The sequence below is a fragment of the Numida meleagris genome, chromosome 17 (assembly GCF_002078875.1).
Source record: "Numida meleagris isolate 19003 breed g44 Domestic line chromosome 17, NumMel1.0, whole genome shotgun sequence".
Taxonomy (NCBI): Eukaryota; Metazoa; Chordata; class Aves; order Galliformes; family Numididae; genus Numida; species Numida meleagris.
This window is the reverse complement of record NC_034425.1, coordinates 7,357,732-7,374,697: the sequence shown is the minus strand read 5'-3', so window position 1 is coordinate 7,374,697 and position 16,966 is coordinate 7,357,732. Positions and strand designations below refer to the sequence as shown.

Sequence of the window (16,966 nt, the reverse complement as noted above, 5' to 3'; positions counted from 1 at the left end):
ATTTTTTTCCTACTCGAGGGGGAAAAACAATCAGAAATGCTTAGCGGACTCTAAAAGCCGAACTGCAAATAACCAGCAGCCGTGGGCTTCTGGCTGCTTGAGGCTGGGGTACAGTGCTGACACGAGGGCATGTGTTCCTTCAGGTGTGCATAAACAGCAATGCACTACTGTCATGTTTTTGGGGCCAACTCTCCTGGGTCCTCTTCTTCCTGGCAACTGCCTTGAAGGATTTCTCCTTATATGTAGTTTTACATATGTATGCAGTGAGTGTTCTTAATAGGCCTACTCACGAGGCACAAATGAGAGCTCCAGTAAACACCATTTATGGAATTACACCGTACTGCTGGACTTAGCAGGAATTGATAGGCCAGGTGATTCATCCATCAAAATCAATTTCCAGAAAATCGTGCTACCGGAAGGTTGTGCTTTTTATTGAAGGAAAATATCACTCTTAATGTTCAGTATGCCTTGGCTGTGCCACCAAAGTTTAAATAGAGCAGAAATTATATCTTGGGTTTTTTTGCTGTGCTTAATTCAAAAGAACGGAACTGCGTGGTGTAAGTCTGTAGGTTAAATGTTTATCCCAATGCTAGGCAAAGTCTTTTGTTAATTTTTATTCTAATAGTTTAGTAGAAAAGCATAAGGATCTCCGTTGTGTTTGGGTGGTGAGCTCACCCCTCATCGGGGGGCAGAGGAGTATGGCACAGGGGGAGATGGGCTCCCACAGAGCTGGAATTTCTCACGGAGCTGCCCTCCAGCCCCAACTACACCACGTGCCCTGGGGAAGCCTTCCACTCAGTGACACGAGCTGTCTCACGTGCACATTTTCCCCTGGTTGTATCGGCACAAGGCATCCCAAATGGCAAAACACTGCTCGGCCTCCGGCGGGGAGGAGGTGAAAGAGAGCAGTGCCCTTCACCCACAGTGCTGCTCTGAACGCCCTTTCTTCTTTCTTAAAAGAAAAAATAGAAGAAAAGGAAGAAAAGAAACAAAGCAATAGTTATAGTTGAACATGCCTTGGTTCATTAATGACTTAGTTAATGGAGTGTAATATAGTGAGATCCAGACATTTTAAAAAATACAAATTTTTTCAAGACACTGGCTTCTCCCATGGGCGCGGGCAGTGTCAGTGCTCGGGTTCCGCATCCATGCAGGTCTCCCAGGGGTTCTGGGGGAAGCGGGGCAGCGCGATGAGGAGGAGGACAATTCCGAAGATGAAGAGCAGGACGAAGGCGGAGCAGGCACAGGCAAAGGACCAGGAGTAGCTGTACTCCATCCAAACTGTGTCCTTGCTGTCGATCATCCTTTTCACAGACTGTCTCATGACTTCCACGGAGATGATGATGCAGAGACCTGAAGGAGATGAGAGCAGTGGGTAGAATAACCAGCTGTCAGTTTTCCATCCTTAACCAGCTTTCAGCATGCTGTGGGATTCACAGGTGAGCCATTGACTTGAATGTTTGAAGGCACCAATGCCAGCAATGCTCAGATCTCTGCTGTCACCAAAGGCACTGGTAAATTGTTGAGCATTATATTTTAAGAGGGCTTGGATGGGAAACTTGAAGTGATGGAATAATTGCATGCCTTGCGGTGTTTTTCCAAAGGTAGAATAAGGGCTTTATGGAGGTGACAGTTTGCACCTCCGTCTTTCAGTCATTGTGGCAAGACAAGATATTAGTAGCTCAAGTCCAAATGTGATCTTATTTGGGGGAGACAGTTACATATTGTGGGCCTGGATCAGCTGTTTCTTCGGTTTGAGCCTTCTTGTGTTACTGTGCTCAGAATAAATGAGATAGAAGAGTGTACAGCTCTGATTTAGACCGGGTCTGGCACCTAATGTGTTAGAAATGCCCCTTTTAAAGATAGCTGGAGAAAATACAGGCTGCTGTGTGATGCTGAGCTGCACATTTTGAGAGCTGGAGCACCACATGGGGACATGTAGTCTCATTGTGACTAGGAAGAAAGTGCCACTCCCTGGGCATTTTTAGCAGTGTTTCCACCCACCCAGGATTTATCCACATTTCTCAGTGTTGTGCTATGAGCTGAGGGCAAGCAGCAGCCCTCCTACCTGCAAAGGTGTAGAACATGGACGCTGGCTTCAGCAGGTAGTCCCTCTTCTTCTGGAAGGAGAAGAGGACGCAGATTGTTCCGATGATTGCGAAGCCAACGCTGAAGATGGCAATGGCTGCAGCTGAAATGCTGTATTCTGCCAAAGCAAAACAAACACCAGAAGAATGTGAACGTCTGCACATTTCGAGCGCATTCCCATTGGCTGTTGTGATTGTGTGGTAGGTCACTCAGAAAATAAATGTGTCCGCTCATTGCTGCAGAGAAGGGGCTCTGACAAATGGAGTGTTTCCCTCAGATAAAAGCAGGGTCAAGTACTGGCTGCAAGTCTTTGGAATGCAAAAGCTATAAAAACAGAGGAGGGGGAAACTACTTTAGGAACCTTTGCAGAAAGGCCAAATGGGAGCTGTGTTGGTCTGAGCAAGCTTTGGGCTGGAGCTGCCGTAGCTCTGCCGCGAAGCTGTTACTGCTGCAGGCTTACAGGACTCCGCGATTGTTTCTTCCATCCCTCCATGCTCTGCTCCCACAGCAGACGAGCAGCTCTGTGCTATTTCTGCCCGAGATCTGCAGGGCCACACCAAGGCCCCACGCCTGGTGCTGCTGTGCCAGTGCGGGACTCGTGTGCTCCATAGGGCTCAACATCCGAGCAGACAAACGAGCCCAGAGGTGACGTGTAGGCATGGTCTTCCCTTTATTTACTAATTTTTCTGTAGGATAACGATTTCCAGCTCCATGAGGACTCGGCTTTATCAGGGCAGAGGATGAACCCTCTGTAAGTGCCCTGCTGGCTGCTCCACACGCTTCGCCCAGTCACAGCACAGCGCAGTGCCTGGGTGGAGAGGGTACCACTAATTGGGTAATTCAGACCTTCCTTTAGACACTGCGTTTCTTTTCAGATTAGCTTAATGTTTAACACGTGTAGCCATGCATGAACACCACAGTGCCTGATGATATTTGCCTTTCAGGCCATATAAAAAACCACATCTTCCAGGCAAAATCATCAAGAATCTTTTTGCCTGTTACTAATTAGCTCCCATCAAAATGTGGCTATTTCAGTGACAGGGAAAACATATCACTCTTTGTTCTCATTGGCACTGTTTCACTATGATTTCCCTAATGTTACTCCTTTCACCTTTCTTTACCATGTGCTTGAACTGCCCCACGGTGTTCATTTCAACATAAAATGCTGTGCTGTGGCTTGAGATTTTTATTTTACCTTAAAGAAAAGCATTTATTCCTGATTTTTTTTTCCAAAATAACACAGAAAGCATCAGGTGCATTTTTAAGATGAGTTGGCTGAATCTAATAGTATACAAATATGAAAAAAAAACAACCAGGAAACTCAGCTATAGGCTCTTCTATTAAAATAAAATTCCCACTCTTTCCTGCCTTAGGAAATTTGCTGTTCAGAAAAGCTGTGTGCGGAGTTCTCCACTATTGTCACTGGCACAAAGCAAAGCAGACTTGTTAACGTGTGCCGTGTCATCACCAGCTCACTTATTGCATGCTAACATATCTTGTGTGACAAAATAGAACGGAATTCCTCGTTGACGTCTTCTTGGTGGAGGCTCGGAGTGCGGCAGACAGTGCTAGTGCTGGGATGTTGTTGTGCTGGCAGTGTGGTGGTGGGATCTGATAGAAATTCCTCTCCTGCTTTCTGTGTAGCCAGGGTTGAACCCTCACTTCAGGGACCCCCTCACCCTACATTGTGTGCTCCACAGTTTGTGCCGTGCTGAGGAGAAGCTTTCCAGGGCCGTTCTTACCTTTCTGGGTGGTGACTTCAAATATCTCTGAGCTCTGTCCAGGAGTGAAGTGCTTGAAGTAGGAGCAGTTTTGAGCTGAAAGGGAAACGGAAATTTAATTCTGTGCACTTGGAAGCCTCTGATAAAGTGTAATAAAATGGGATTTACTTTCTACTGATGTATCAGACTTGCAGTGTGTTTAGGATAGGTACTAATGGGATCTCATTCCTGCTGCAGACATCCAGCCAACGCTGTTTTTTTTTTTTTTTTAAAGCAATAACAGCAGCAGGAGACAGACCTCGAGGATTTGGGCCTTGATCTATCAGAGCACTTCAGGAGGTACTTAAGCAGCCCTGACAGCTGCGCTTCCCCAGGTGTCCTCCTGGGAACGCTTCCCGCAGAAGAGCAGCACAGAGACAAGCTGCCAGTTTGACACCTTCCCCTAGCACCGCCGCTCTGCCCGGCGCGCTGCGTCAATCACACTGCTGAACCCCAACCTGGCAGCAGCGTGGCTGGGACGAAGGGTGCCCGCTATTTATAACCCGTTTAATTGGAAGCTTGGAGGGGCGCGGAGCTGGGGGAGCAGTTGTTCGTGGGGAATTTGGCTGGAACCGCGCAACCGCAGCGTTCTGCTGAGCGCTGCCAGCCCTGCCTGTGCTGTGCTGGGCTGGGGGGCCCTCCTGCACCCCAGTTTGTCTCTTTGGGATTGCTAGCTCTTAACAGCAGCACCTCTGTTCAGTAATGGAGCTAGCACTAGCTTCCAGGAGATACCAGCACAAATTGCGTTTGTTGTTTATTCGCAGCGTTCGTTTCTCGTGGTGAGGAGGGAGCAGAGTACTCCGTGTTACCTCTTGGGTTCTTTTGTTTTTTCACTGTCGTGTAAATGGCAGATTGCAGCATTACTGATTCAAGGAAGATTTACTTTCCCTCTCCCAGGGGATAAGCAATTCCTAGGCAGTGTTTTTGGGCCCATTAGTGGAAGATTCCTCTGAGATGCTGTTATCTACTTGTTTTAAAAGCTGAATTTTATTCCATCTGCAGCTTCTCCTTGCTGAAGACCTGGTTCGTGTTCAGCTCTGGCGTATCCTGACCTGTTCTATATTATCCGTGGAGGAAACATAGCTGAACTCAGACCTCAGTGTCTAAAATTACAAATTTTAAGGCCCAGAGCAGAGGCTGCATGGAGGCTGCATGCCAGTGCTTGGCATCTCTGAGGGTCTGGTGACCCAGGCTGGGGAATTCTTTGACCCCTGTGCTAAAGGGGAGGGAGATGGAATGCAACTGGCATGCTTCGTCTTGGGTTGGTTGGTTGTCCAAAGCCCAAGGTGAAGCCAGCAGTGGCAGTGCAGTGGCTTTGCAGGGATCCAATCCTTCACTCCATGAAAGTTCAGCAAAGGGGAGTGCACAAAAACCTCTCAGAGAGAGGAAATTATCTGCAGGAAAAGCAGCTGGTGCAGATACGTGGGGCTACCACATGAGTTAGTTAGCTCTGGGGAAAGTGTGTTAGGAAAATCCTTCTATTTTTTTTTTGATGGGAAATACCACCAGGTTGCTTTTGGTGAAGTGATGTACTGTTTTCAGTTTAAAGACACGTTGATGCACTGCTGAGCTGGGAATGTCTTTATCAACAAGATTCCCTGTTATTCAAGAGAACTGAGGCACTTCAGTCCCTCTCTGGTGCCATCATGAATTAGAGAAAAGCCCATTTGTGTCACAGCACATTTACATAATGGATAGGATTTAAATAGGGTTTTATAACGGAAGGAAATTTTGTGGCAATCTTTGTTTCTCTTCACCCTTTAATTGCATTCTCTCTGCCACGAGGTCACAGCTGATGGAACAGCCCATGGGCTCTGCAGTCATTTAGGGCCGGTGTGAACTTCGGGGCCATAAACTGTGGTTTATCACAAACTGTCCTCCCTGCTCCAGGTCACCTGCAACCCTCCTGGCCCCTTCCCTTTGGATCCATCATCGCTGGGGGGACGTGGACCAGTGGGGAACAAGGCAGCCCCGCTGGTAACCTACTTGCTCTGCTATGTTTCCTCTCTGTTCCAGATGCTGGCACCCATGTTCCCACACTCACCAGCTCCTCTTTAGCCTGCTTGCAGCACATGTGGGCTACCCATATGAGCACCCATCTCTACTGCTGCCCAGAGCAAGTAGCACGTTTTTTTGGCTCTCCTGGCGGTGGAGGTGAGCTGTGTTCCCCCCGGCAGTGCACTGCCCCAGAGGGCTTCTGACCACAGGTAAAAATGTCTCAGTATTCACCTGAATTTTCCCAGCTTTTATGGCCCTTTCCCCAATCTTCATCGTTGTTATAGTTGGACACGGAACCCTTTCCAATTTGTCAGCATCCTCGCAAGAGTGCTGTAAAATTTTAAAGCTCTGCCTAAATCACAGATCTGCTCTGTGGACTGCAAGCCAGCTCATCCTCTACATTTTGCAACCCAATAAATAATGCTAATTGTGCCATCCATTTCTTCCTCAGGGAGTGGCTGGTAAATGCTCATTAATGCAGTGATAATTTCTGATGTTCCCTTTCCAGCGCTGGCAGTGATCTCTGACCACATCTCATGATTTTCCAGGAAAACCAACATCTGCATCTCCACTCCCTGCTGCTCCTTTGGGTTTCCCTGATGGCTGCAGGCTGCACAGCCACTCTGTCTCCCTGCTCACCTTCTTCCCAGCGGACTGAGATCAATCCAATGTGCACACTAAGCACTGAGCAGCTCCAGCCCATGGGGCCCACCTCCCCAAGCTGAGCATATAGGGGATTCGGCTGTTGTTTTTATGACAGAGGTGAGAATGCAATGAGCTCTGAAGCCCCGGATGCTGCTTATGGCATAAGATATCATGCAAAGTGCAAACTATTTTTAAAAACTGTGAAAAAGCTGTAGCCTATCCAACGTGGGGCTCTGCTCCCTGGGGTAGTTTGCAGCACCCAAAGAAAGGCAGCACCAGGCCGGGGCTCAGCGCTCTGTGAGCACATGCTGGTGTCTGTCAAAGGCAGGAGCTGCTTTTGTGCTGCCCTGGCTGCTCTCTGCGGACAGCTGGATATTTATGGGCTTTATATTTACCCTGCAGTTGTGCCATTTTGGTGTTTATCAACCAATTTCTACGGTTTTCCTCCCATGGGAGCTTTGCTCTCCGCATGAGGAAGGGCAGAGTGCGAGCAGCGTGCTCCTGGGCACGCAACCACCTCTGCAAGAGGCAGAGAGTGACACACTCCCAAATTTGGTTCGAGGCAGATCTGAGCGCTGCGACTGAGCCCCTCTCTTCAGAACACATAATTTGGCCAAATAGGTAAAGAACTGTGGCAGTATCAGTGATATAAAGCAAACACGGGCACTAAGATTGTTCGCAGGAAATTCTTGAGTCTATGCTAACGTGTATATTTCATTTCAAGCAGTGTAGCTAACATGAAGGCAGTCCTGTTTTTTCTGTTCTGGAAGGTGTCCAGTTCCCTATGAGCCGCCTGCAGCAGTCACAGATGGGAGCGTCAGTGCACGCGGCGCGAATGTTGCTGACTTGGCACCATGCACAGAGTTGAGCCCGCTCCCCATTGACTGCACCAGGGGAATATGGGGAAAGAAGTGTGCAGGGTGCAGCAAGTTGGTTTTGAGCTCCTTTTTGGAGCTTATGACTCCTTTTTGGAAGCTGGCAATGTAAACGGCAGCTGCCTGTGCTGAGAAATGATTGTTCTTGGAATTGCTTGGGGATAATCTAATGCTGGCCACGAGCAGGCTCAGGGAATCCTAAAGACACAGCCACGTAGCTGGGCCCAGTCCTCAAAACCGTGCTTCTGCCAAAGCTCTGCCCGCTGCCCTCAGTGCGCCTGGCTGCTGTGGGACATCAGCAAAGCTCACTCCATCCCGACTCCCACCATGCCCGACTCTTTTCCCCTTCTGCCCCCCGCTGCCATTGCGCTGGAGCCGATGACTCAAATGCAGCTGCAAACACACAGCAGCGTGCAGCCCCGTGGGCCACGTTCCGTTCCCTCTGTGTCCTGCAGCCTCCCAAGCAAAGTCCCACACAAGGGCGGCCGGCCGTACGTACCTCCGGGCAGGCTGATGGGCCCGCAGCCCGTCTCTTTGGCACCTTGCTCCCGCACATGAATCCGCTTTGTGCAGAGCCTCCAGAGCCCGAAGTGAGCCGCCTCGCAGGTGGCATTGAAGTTCTCCACCCTGGGGCTCAGCACGGCCCAGTGGTCCGTCACCACGGCCGCAAAGAGCAGTGAGACACCCACCAGCAGCACGCAGAAGGTGAGCCGCACCTTCAGGGGCTTGGTCTCGTCCATCCCGCGGTGGGATGCGGCTCCTGGGCTGCCTTCCCCTGGGCCCTGCTCGCCCGCAGCCGCCCCACGCGGGCTCCCGGCGTCCTGGCACGTCTGAGCCTCTGCAAATGTCAGCCCCAGCTGCTGGGCTGTGTCAGGAGGCTATTAATGCATGGAGCGAGGAAAGCTCAGCTTTCTGCCCCGTCCCATCCCGCATTTGTTTTGGATTCCCACGGCCAAGTGGGTGCTCCTTCGGAGCCGCTACCGCCACTGAAAGACTCCGTTCTGCTGACTTGCAGCATGCCCAGAAATAGGCATTAACGGGATGATTAACTTTTCAGCTAGGTTCTAAACCATCTGTGTTTATAATAGCAGCGGAGCTGCGTTCAGTCTGATCCTAAATAGCTTAATAACAGAGCCAGAGCCTGCAAAGTGCCTGCACACGCCGGCGGCTCGTGGCTGCGTCTGCACGGGGAGCTTTGGAGCCGGGTGCTGGCAGAAGGGCAGGCTGTAAAGGATGCGGCCAAAGGAACCAACTTATCTGTTGTACTGCTTATTTTTACTCATGTTGACTTTTGAATTAATGTAAGGTATTTTGAATTATCTGAAGGATTGTGTTGTGGTTCCCTCCAGAAGGGGAGAAAAGTTTATATCCGAAGTTCGACTTCTGAAATCTTGTAAAGTTAAGATAAATTATTATAATGCCACGGGAGAATGGTTGGGACTAGCAGATGCTTAAAGGTCCCTTCCATCCCAAACTGCTCTGTGATTCTATATTGGAAGGACACGTTTCGCTCAGAGGGCGGTGAGGCTCTGGCACTGCTGCCCGGAGGGGCTGTGGATGCTCCATCCCTGGGGGCACTCAGGGCCGAGTTGGATGGGGCCATCCTGCTCATGGCAGGGGGTTGGAACTGGGCAATCTTTAAGGTCCCCTCCAACCTAAACCATTCCATGATCAGTTGAAACACAATGACTCAGCATTCCTATGTGGTTTTTTGTTTGCTGGAAGCTGTTAACTGAAGTTGATTCTATTTCACATTACTTCTACCTCTCCCTTGCCCTGACTGCAGCCCTCAGCTCTAGTTTGGAGACTGGAAAAACCTTTGGTGATGGCTGCCCCATGCAGCAGCCATGCGACAACAGTAAAACACTGCAATTTTTCTCAGAGATGCAGCTGGTAACTTTAGTCCTCTTTTTTTTTTTTCTTTTTTGTTAGGTTTATCTTCTTCTCTCCTTCCCTTTGATATTCCAGCTGATTGTAGAACTAATTTGATGATAATGTCACTGCAGAGGCCACTGTGGAGGTGACATTCCAATTCCGATGTCAAACTGATGGGGGTGACAGTACCTGAATGTCAAAAGGGTGGTTAAAAAAATGTCAGTGGAAATCTGCAAATATCGTGTTATCGTGTCAAGATAATGTCAAAGCTGCTCCACTGCTGTTTTATGAACACCCCAATTTAGTGTCAAAATAAAGGTGCAGAGGTGCCGGATCAAATTAATGAGGATGATCTGAAGCAATGAGTTAAGGGTGAAAGGCGAGTGTGGGAAAGGGAGAGAAAACAGAGCGAGCTGAAAAACGTTGTTCCAAAGTAACTGTAATTGAAATGTGACTTAGAGTTTCTCCGGAGCACCAAGCAGTGCTGCCCCAAGTTGGTGGCCAAGGGGACCATGGGCAAATGCCCCCAGCACAGGGAGATGCCATCCATTGGACCCTGACAGAGCCCTCCCATCCCCGTGTGAGGTTTGGGGTTGGGTAGCACCAAGCAGCAGAGCAGCACGGGGCATGGGAGCACACAGCACCAAGATGTTACTGCAAAGACAACGTGCTTGGCCCCTTTGGCAGTGGCTGAAAGTTCCTGCTGCTGGGGCAACCCTGTGCTGTGCAGTGTGTTGGGTTGGACCAGTTCTCCTCCAAACATGGGCTTTCCAGGGGTGGCTGTGTGCATCTCCCCGGCTGAAGGAATTATGTCTCAAATAGTTGATGGCACTGTGTTTTCCAAGGCATAAAAATGCTGTTATGTCACACAGAGAGAAATATTAGAGGCTTACGTTTCTATTTCTTAACCGGAGCCAGGAGTTCTCATGAAACTCGAAAAGCCTAATGGGAGCAGACTTTAAAGTGGAAAAGGAGTGCGTTAACAATGTAATGCCTTTTTCTTTTGAAGCAGTCTCTTGTTAGATTTCCCTGGGCATCAGTCAATCTTCGGAGCTGCATCCTGGCTGCGAACGTGAGTATGTGTTTGCAAATATGGGCATAAAGCAAGGCTTTGGTTGCTGAGGAAGGAAGTGCTAACGATCATGCTCTATTCTAATTACAACCTACAAGGACTGTAGGAGAGGGAGCTCATTGCTTTTTTTGTTGGTTTTGTCGGTTTTTGTGTCTCTTCCAGTGCTGGCAAAGATCATGCTTTCTGCTCTCATACAGGCACTCTGATCTGGATTGTTCCTCAGAATCTGCCTTTTTTTTTCCATTTTTTTGTGGGGGTGGAATTTCGTTAAAAACATCCAGAAAATAACTAAAATGAACTAAAAGGGAAAACATCATCCTTCCCCAAAGACAAAAAAGTGACTTGATGCCACTGGTCCCACAGGGAAGGGCCTCTTTGGTTGGGTTGTGCTCCTGCAGGCCCTGTTCTCCCCAATCTAAGTGGGATTTCTGGTAAAGCTGATTCCCAGAAGGGCAGAAGGAGCAGGAGGATCCTCGCACCAGGGAGGAACAGTTTCCCCGGTCTCCCTGCATCAGCTGGGCAGCGTTCGCCTTCAGAAATCAATAGCACATGAAAAATAAACAGAGTATTAATGAGGACCTGTTGGGAAGCTGGGAGGGCTGTAATTAGCGGCACTTAGCAGCAGCGAGTGAAAAAGTGAAAATGGCATGGTCGTATTTCTTTACTCGAGAAAACAGTGAATGATGTCTCATGACCAAGTGTTGCCTTTTTTGTCCCAGCAGAGGCGTTGCTGTGGCTCCGCTCCCCAACATCTTCACATTTCTGCATTTCATGTGGACTGAGCTCCGTGCTCACCAAGAGCACGCTAACCTGGGTCTGCAGCTCCCTTCCTGCAGAAGACCCTCACCGGGTGACAAGGACTAAGGGTGGAGCAGACTGGGCACAGCCTGAGGCTGAAATCCTCACAGACGGTGAGAGCGAAATGGGTTTTGTTGCTGTTGTGTGTTTTTTAATAGGAAAAGCAGCCTGCTGCTGTCTGCCAGCCCGGCAGCCCCATGGCACGGGGTTCCCTGCGGGCTCCATCCCTTCGGGCAGTGCCGTCCCTTCGGCAGCGCTGCCTGCAGTTCTGCTGGGGCTGTAAGATGAGCTGCCCCGCAGCCAGGTGCAGAGCTCTCTTCAGTCCTTTTTATTTTCAGCACCTCCCATGTTGGTTCGTTTGCTCATTCCTGAGGAAATGCCGCATCCTCCTCGCTGGGTTCTTTTCCACTTTCCGGAGCTGTGAGGGCTGTGCCTTGGCTCCCTACTCAAACAAACTTCCCCGTTTGTGAAGCCCCGTGCATCTGTGAGCGCTGGGGGCTGCAGGTCTCGGTGTGGAGGCATATGAGCAGGTACACATGCAGCCTTCTATTTAAAGACCATATGGAGGTGTAGGAAATAGGAAGGGAAAGTTAAAAGAAGGATTTGAGGAAGACACCCAGCCGACACCTAAACCAGAGTGTGTCTCATCTGGGCCTCGTTCAAGCTGGTAACAAGAATCATAGAATCTAGAAACTAGAAGGTTTTTTCTGAAGTTCCTACCCAAACGTCTGGAAATGTTGTGGAGATAGCTCATCCTGGGTATTTCTTGGTCTGTATGACCACGAGAGTGCTCATACCCTTCCAGTAGCACTAACTAGCTGCCATCAAAATAGCTAGAAATGTGAACAAAACAAGCACAGAAATCTCATCTCAGAGAATCTGGAAGTTGAGAATCTATATATCTTTCTCCACACAAACCCAGATATACATTTAAAATGGTTTATTTAAAAAGGAAGGATTAAGTACATTATACACGGTTGTGATTACACCAGCAGAACTGAAGCACAGTGGCAATAACACGTTAGAACTGCAGACAGAAATGCAACCTCAAGGGATGTGATATATTAGCCCTTGTGGATTTGTGATCCATACAGAAAGGAAATATAAAAAGAGTTTACTGTTATTAGTACGGGCATATGAAGCGAATTCTCGTCTTGCTCCTATTCTGTATGAGAAACCAGGAAGAGAGAGCTGATGAGATCCCCAAAACTTCATTTCTCAGAAAATGGAATCTGTTCCAATAGCATTTCTGCTCAGGCCTGCCGTTGCAGTGTGCTATAGGCTATTTCCAAAGGACCGCTGTTGTGAATGATGGGATGATGATACCTGCAGGCCTTACTGAGAAACTGGGGCTGATCTGCGTTAGATGCTGTCCGGGGATGAGCAGAGAGATGTGGAGAAACAGAAGGTTTATTTTAAACTATCACTGAGTGGTTTCGAAGTCCAACAACAATCCAGCTCCTTCCGATACATCAAGACCGTTCACGTGCGGGAATGCCACAAATTATTCAGTTTTGTTGGAATCAAAAGTTTTCCACAGGAAAAGGGATTTTTGGAGGATTTTTTTTTTTTTAATTGAATTGTCAAATGTCACAGCTTGTTTTTTGCTTTGGCTGAACAAGGCAGCGTGCTGCAGTCTGACACAGACCATGACTTTTGGGATATGTGATATCACTGCCCTGTCCTCCCCCAGGACGTGCATCCCAATCCCCATCACCTCCTGGTGCCTCGAACCCCTGTCCCAGCACCATCCCAGGGACACATCCCCACTCTGAGCGGATTTAAGCACGTTTACTACAAATGAAGATAGAAAGAACAAAACCAAGGCGCAAAGCGAACCTCACACCGTCCACTTTCTGTTCAATGGACATGAGTTTAGAACAAACAGTTTATATCTAACTCCTGGTTTTAAAGGGAATGGTTTTATTCTTAATTACAGTAAACACGGATGGGACTTATTTCTAACTATTAGTTTATTAACACAGTGGGAAACAAATAGTTCTGGGAAATTGCACTTGAAAAATACATTGACTATAATTAGATGTAAATTAATTAGCACTTAGTATGACACACTAATGAGACAGAAGGTTTTTTTCATTGCAAACTTCTACTTCTATCAGAGCTAATCAAAGTATTTTAATATTACGAAGTCTCAAAAAGTAGGAAATAATTTATTGTTTGAAAGCATAAAGATTCTTGTAAAAAAAACCTTTCATCAAGAACTTTAATAATTTTAGAATTCTTTTACGTTGTCCTAGCCGAAAAGTAGGTAAAAAAGTTTTCTTGTCTGCCTCTGTTTGAATTTTTTTAAAAAGCTCGTGTAATACCTTTCTCCATAGTGTGTTGATACAGAAAGAAGCATGATGTTTTCTACTTCTCAATAGTTCCCGTCACTCCGTTCGTATTAGCTCTCAGAGTTCAGAGGTCTGAAAAAGGATCCCAGCAGAGTTTTAACCTGAATGGAAATTCTTAACAAGCGGGGATGAAGGCTCCAGCCCAGCTCTGCTGGATGGTTTGCCAAAATAATGCTTTCCATCTGCCACGATGAGGGCTAAACAGAGCAAGACAGCGACTAGGGGAAGACTTGCGCTTAAAATTGAGCATTGTCTCGGTTCTTGCAAGGAGAGAGGGCCAAGCAGGGTTTATGTGGGAGGGAGAGGTTTGACTTATTGGGTTGTTAAGGCAGCTCCCCCAGGGTTTCGCTGGAGGACTTGGTTCCACTGGCTGAAAGCCTCGCATCCAAACCACCATCGCGTCGTGACGCTGCGGCCACCGCAGGGTGAGTTAAGACTAAAGAGGTTTTAACAGTTTGGCTGAGATCTCCCACCGTCAGCTTCCCAAGTCACGTTCCTTCCTTGTCACCACTTCTCTAGTCTTCAGGTAGCAAAGATTTTCAGGGCGAAAAAGACGGATGTGTTCAAAGCAGCCTACAGGAACTAGATGCTCCTCTCTCATTGCAACTAACTCGTTCAAGGGGAATCGGGCACCTCGTTCTCATATGGCTTGGCTGAATGATCACTAAAAGAGACGTGAGTACTGTTAAATTAAATTACCCTCGAGTCAGGCCCTCAAGATTTGAGAATCCAAGCCTAAGTGTAAAAACAAAAGCAGAAATTTAAAAGAAAAAGGAATTCAGACCCTTTTAGAAACATCTAGAAGCAAAGGGTACAGACCAGTCTCCCCCTTAGGAGATGCATAGAGTTTCCTGTGGGCTCTCTGCACGTAAGTAGACTCATCATTACAAAATAAATTAGGCTGAACCATCATTTCCATCTAAAAGCAACTATACCTTGCACCATGCGGCACTTATTCATAATAAAAAGAGTTTAATAAATATCTCATAAACGGTGATTGTTTTTGTTCCACTTCAAAAAACACAAAGTCGCCATCCCTTCTGTCAACGCTCAGCTCCCACTGCTGCAGGATGTGTTGCTAGTCCAAACAGATTAGCTTCCTCATCTTCGTACACGTGTTGCTCAGATATCTTAGTTTCCAGTAGCGTTAGTGTTGCACTTGTGAAGCAGTAAGGAAATGGGGGCCGTGGTCGCAGGCTCAGCCCTGCTCCTCGCCCTGGCTGTACGCAGTCCGTAGGGGCCTGCTCCTGGCAGACAGCACTCAGCACCTCGCCGGATCAGGCACTAGGGCTAGTCGGAATGAGAATTCAAGTTTTCTAATTGTTAGGCAAGAAATGATATTTGCAAAGATGCTCAAGTCCCACCTACCTTAATCCCGCCCTTGCTAGGCCTTGGGCAATGCACCCACCCTGTTCTTCCCACCCGCGCTGCCCAGAGGGTTGCCTTCCACCCCCAGGTAGGAGACCCCTCACTGCCCCCTCAGGGAGTCTGTAATGCTCAGCACATGGATGATCTACGGGTTCAGTAGCACAGGTCAGTTTTAGACAGTGTTGCCTTCAAAAATATCTTCTATCTTTTTCTTGTCTTTTTTTTTTTTTTGGAAGAGGCAAAGCTTACGCTGTGTCAAAGGGGAGCGGATCGCTGGAGGACTAGTCCGTATCCTTGGGCTTGGTTGTAAATTATAGTTGCAAGTTTGCAGTAAGGGATCTCGATTTAGAAAAAAGTTGTACAACAATTCTGCAACCCTTTAAACACTCTGGTGGCAAGTCCTTCGCGGTTTCTCCAAGACTTTGTACACGTTACAAAAGTGCAGGGACATGAACTACCTTCATCTTGTGACACCAAGAACTGAAAGAAACAAACTCCAAATAGCTTCAGAAAAGCTACAAGCGTGTAACATCTTTATGTTGGTCCACAGGATCCCCACTTGCTGCCTCAATACATGCCACAGTTAAAGAAGTGAGAGGGTATTTTAACATCGCTCCTTCTCTCTCATGACAGATCTGTTCCGATATTTTTTCAAAAAGCACAGGGAGGGAAGGAACTTCAGACAGGTGTTGTTCTCCTGTTGACCATGTTGACGTGGAGTCCTTCCTTAAACTCCTTCTGAAGGAAGTTGTGGACCTGCAGAAAACTGGCTTCTTGGTCTGCGTTGTAGCTGGCGGCCGTTGTGACCTTCAAGGGCTCTCTGGAAAGAGTGTACATGGAAATCTCGTTCATGGGAATGGTGCTTGCTATCTTCATGCCAACCGGGGAAATGTCTCTAGATGGAGAAGGCTCTGTGGATCGAGAGCTGGACCTGGACCTCCGCCGCCTGTACCTGTAGCTTGGCATCCTGGCGTAAGGAGAACTGGAAGAAGTCTTAAGGAATTCCCTCTTGGTCTTAAACCTCAGCTCTTTGTTCTTCTCAATATAAATGTTCACAGCCAGAACACCTATGGTTTCGGCCACGATAAAAGACAAGGCTCCAAAATAGAAAGACCAACCGTAGTTGTAATGGTTCTTTTTGTCCTCATCTCGCTTATCACTTGGGTCACCTGCATTGCTTGATATGTAGACAATGATCCCTATGATATTACTTAGTCCTAGAGAGAGAAAAACAGAAGTCAGCTGTTATGTGGCTGGGAAATCAAAAATTCAAGCCATGTTGCCTTCTAGATCTGAATGTTTCTAAGACTATGACCAGGAAATTTCGTTACATTAAATTTACTTTTTTAACTATCTACAGATTTCATTTGTCCTTGAAAAACAAAGAATAGACCCACATCACGTTCACAGTTGCTTGCAAATATCCTAAAAGATTCAGCAGGATCTGTCCCCATTTCTTCATTGACATGATGGGAAAGAAGTAGCGTATGGGAACTCGCTAATATTGCTAGCAATAAAAATACATTTTGAGCTCAGGGCTATGGCTGTTCACCTTGATCAAGACAAGCTCTCTTCCACCTTGCTGAATTTCCATCTGAATGCAGCATGCTTAATGTGAGCTTCAGGGAAGGCTATTAACAATGTGGATGACTCTCTTGGACATTTCTAATGTGGAAAGCATGCTCACCTGGCATAGGTGAATTTTTTTCTGTCCTCTTAGAAGGGGAGGAACAAAAGGCCAGGATGTAAGAGGTGCCTGATTCATGCTTCTATTTAGGCATCTAATGTTTAGTACATTTTAAGTAGTGCAAAAACTACAATTTCTTTTTCAGGAAAAAATGAAAGTTTCTCAAGAATTTGCTCTTTTTGTGGAGCTTCAAAAACAATTTTCTTAAGAAATTTGCCCACTATGAGGTTGGTCATGCCCTCAGCCCAGGAAAGGGATAGAGGGAAAGATGTGTCACCCATTTACTCCATGGGAAAATCAGTCCTAGAACATTTGCACCCGGCCTGAAAGCTCAATCTCGCTTGTTTTCCTTGGGATCTCCTTCATCGGGAGTGAGCAACAAAAACAAGATTTCCTGATTTGGATATGAGCAGCTCAGCAGCACAAAGCTGCAGGAACACGTGATG

General features: G+C 47.5%; 2 protein-coding genes across 2 annotated transcripts in view; both read right to left on the bottom strand.

The window, feature by feature from the left end:
- CACNG1 (calcium voltage-gated channel auxiliary subunit gamma 1) lies at window positions 38-8,106 on the bottom strand. The gene is made up of 4 exons (XM_021415284.1): window positions 7,866-8,106; window positions 3,831-3,905; window positions 2,069-2,206; window positions 38-1,353 (listed from the first exon to the last, which is right to left on the bottom strand). The coding sequence occupies exons 1-4, from the start codon at window positions 8,104-8,106 to the stop codon at window positions 1,127-1,129; spliced, it is 681 nt and encodes a 226-aa protein (XP_021270959.1). The 3' UTR covers window positions 38-1,126.
- CACNG4 (calcium voltage-gated channel auxiliary subunit gamma 4) overlaps window positions 12,056-16,966 on the bottom strand; it is a 39,571-nt gene continuing 34,660 nt past the window's right edge. The window contains exon 4 of the mRNA XM_021415173.1: window positions 12,056-16,050. Coding sequence (XP_021270848.1) covers window positions 15,512-16,050 — 539 coding nt within the window. The 3' untranslated portion in view covers window positions 12,056-15,511. The remainder of the gene's footprint in view (window positions 16,051-16,966) is intronic.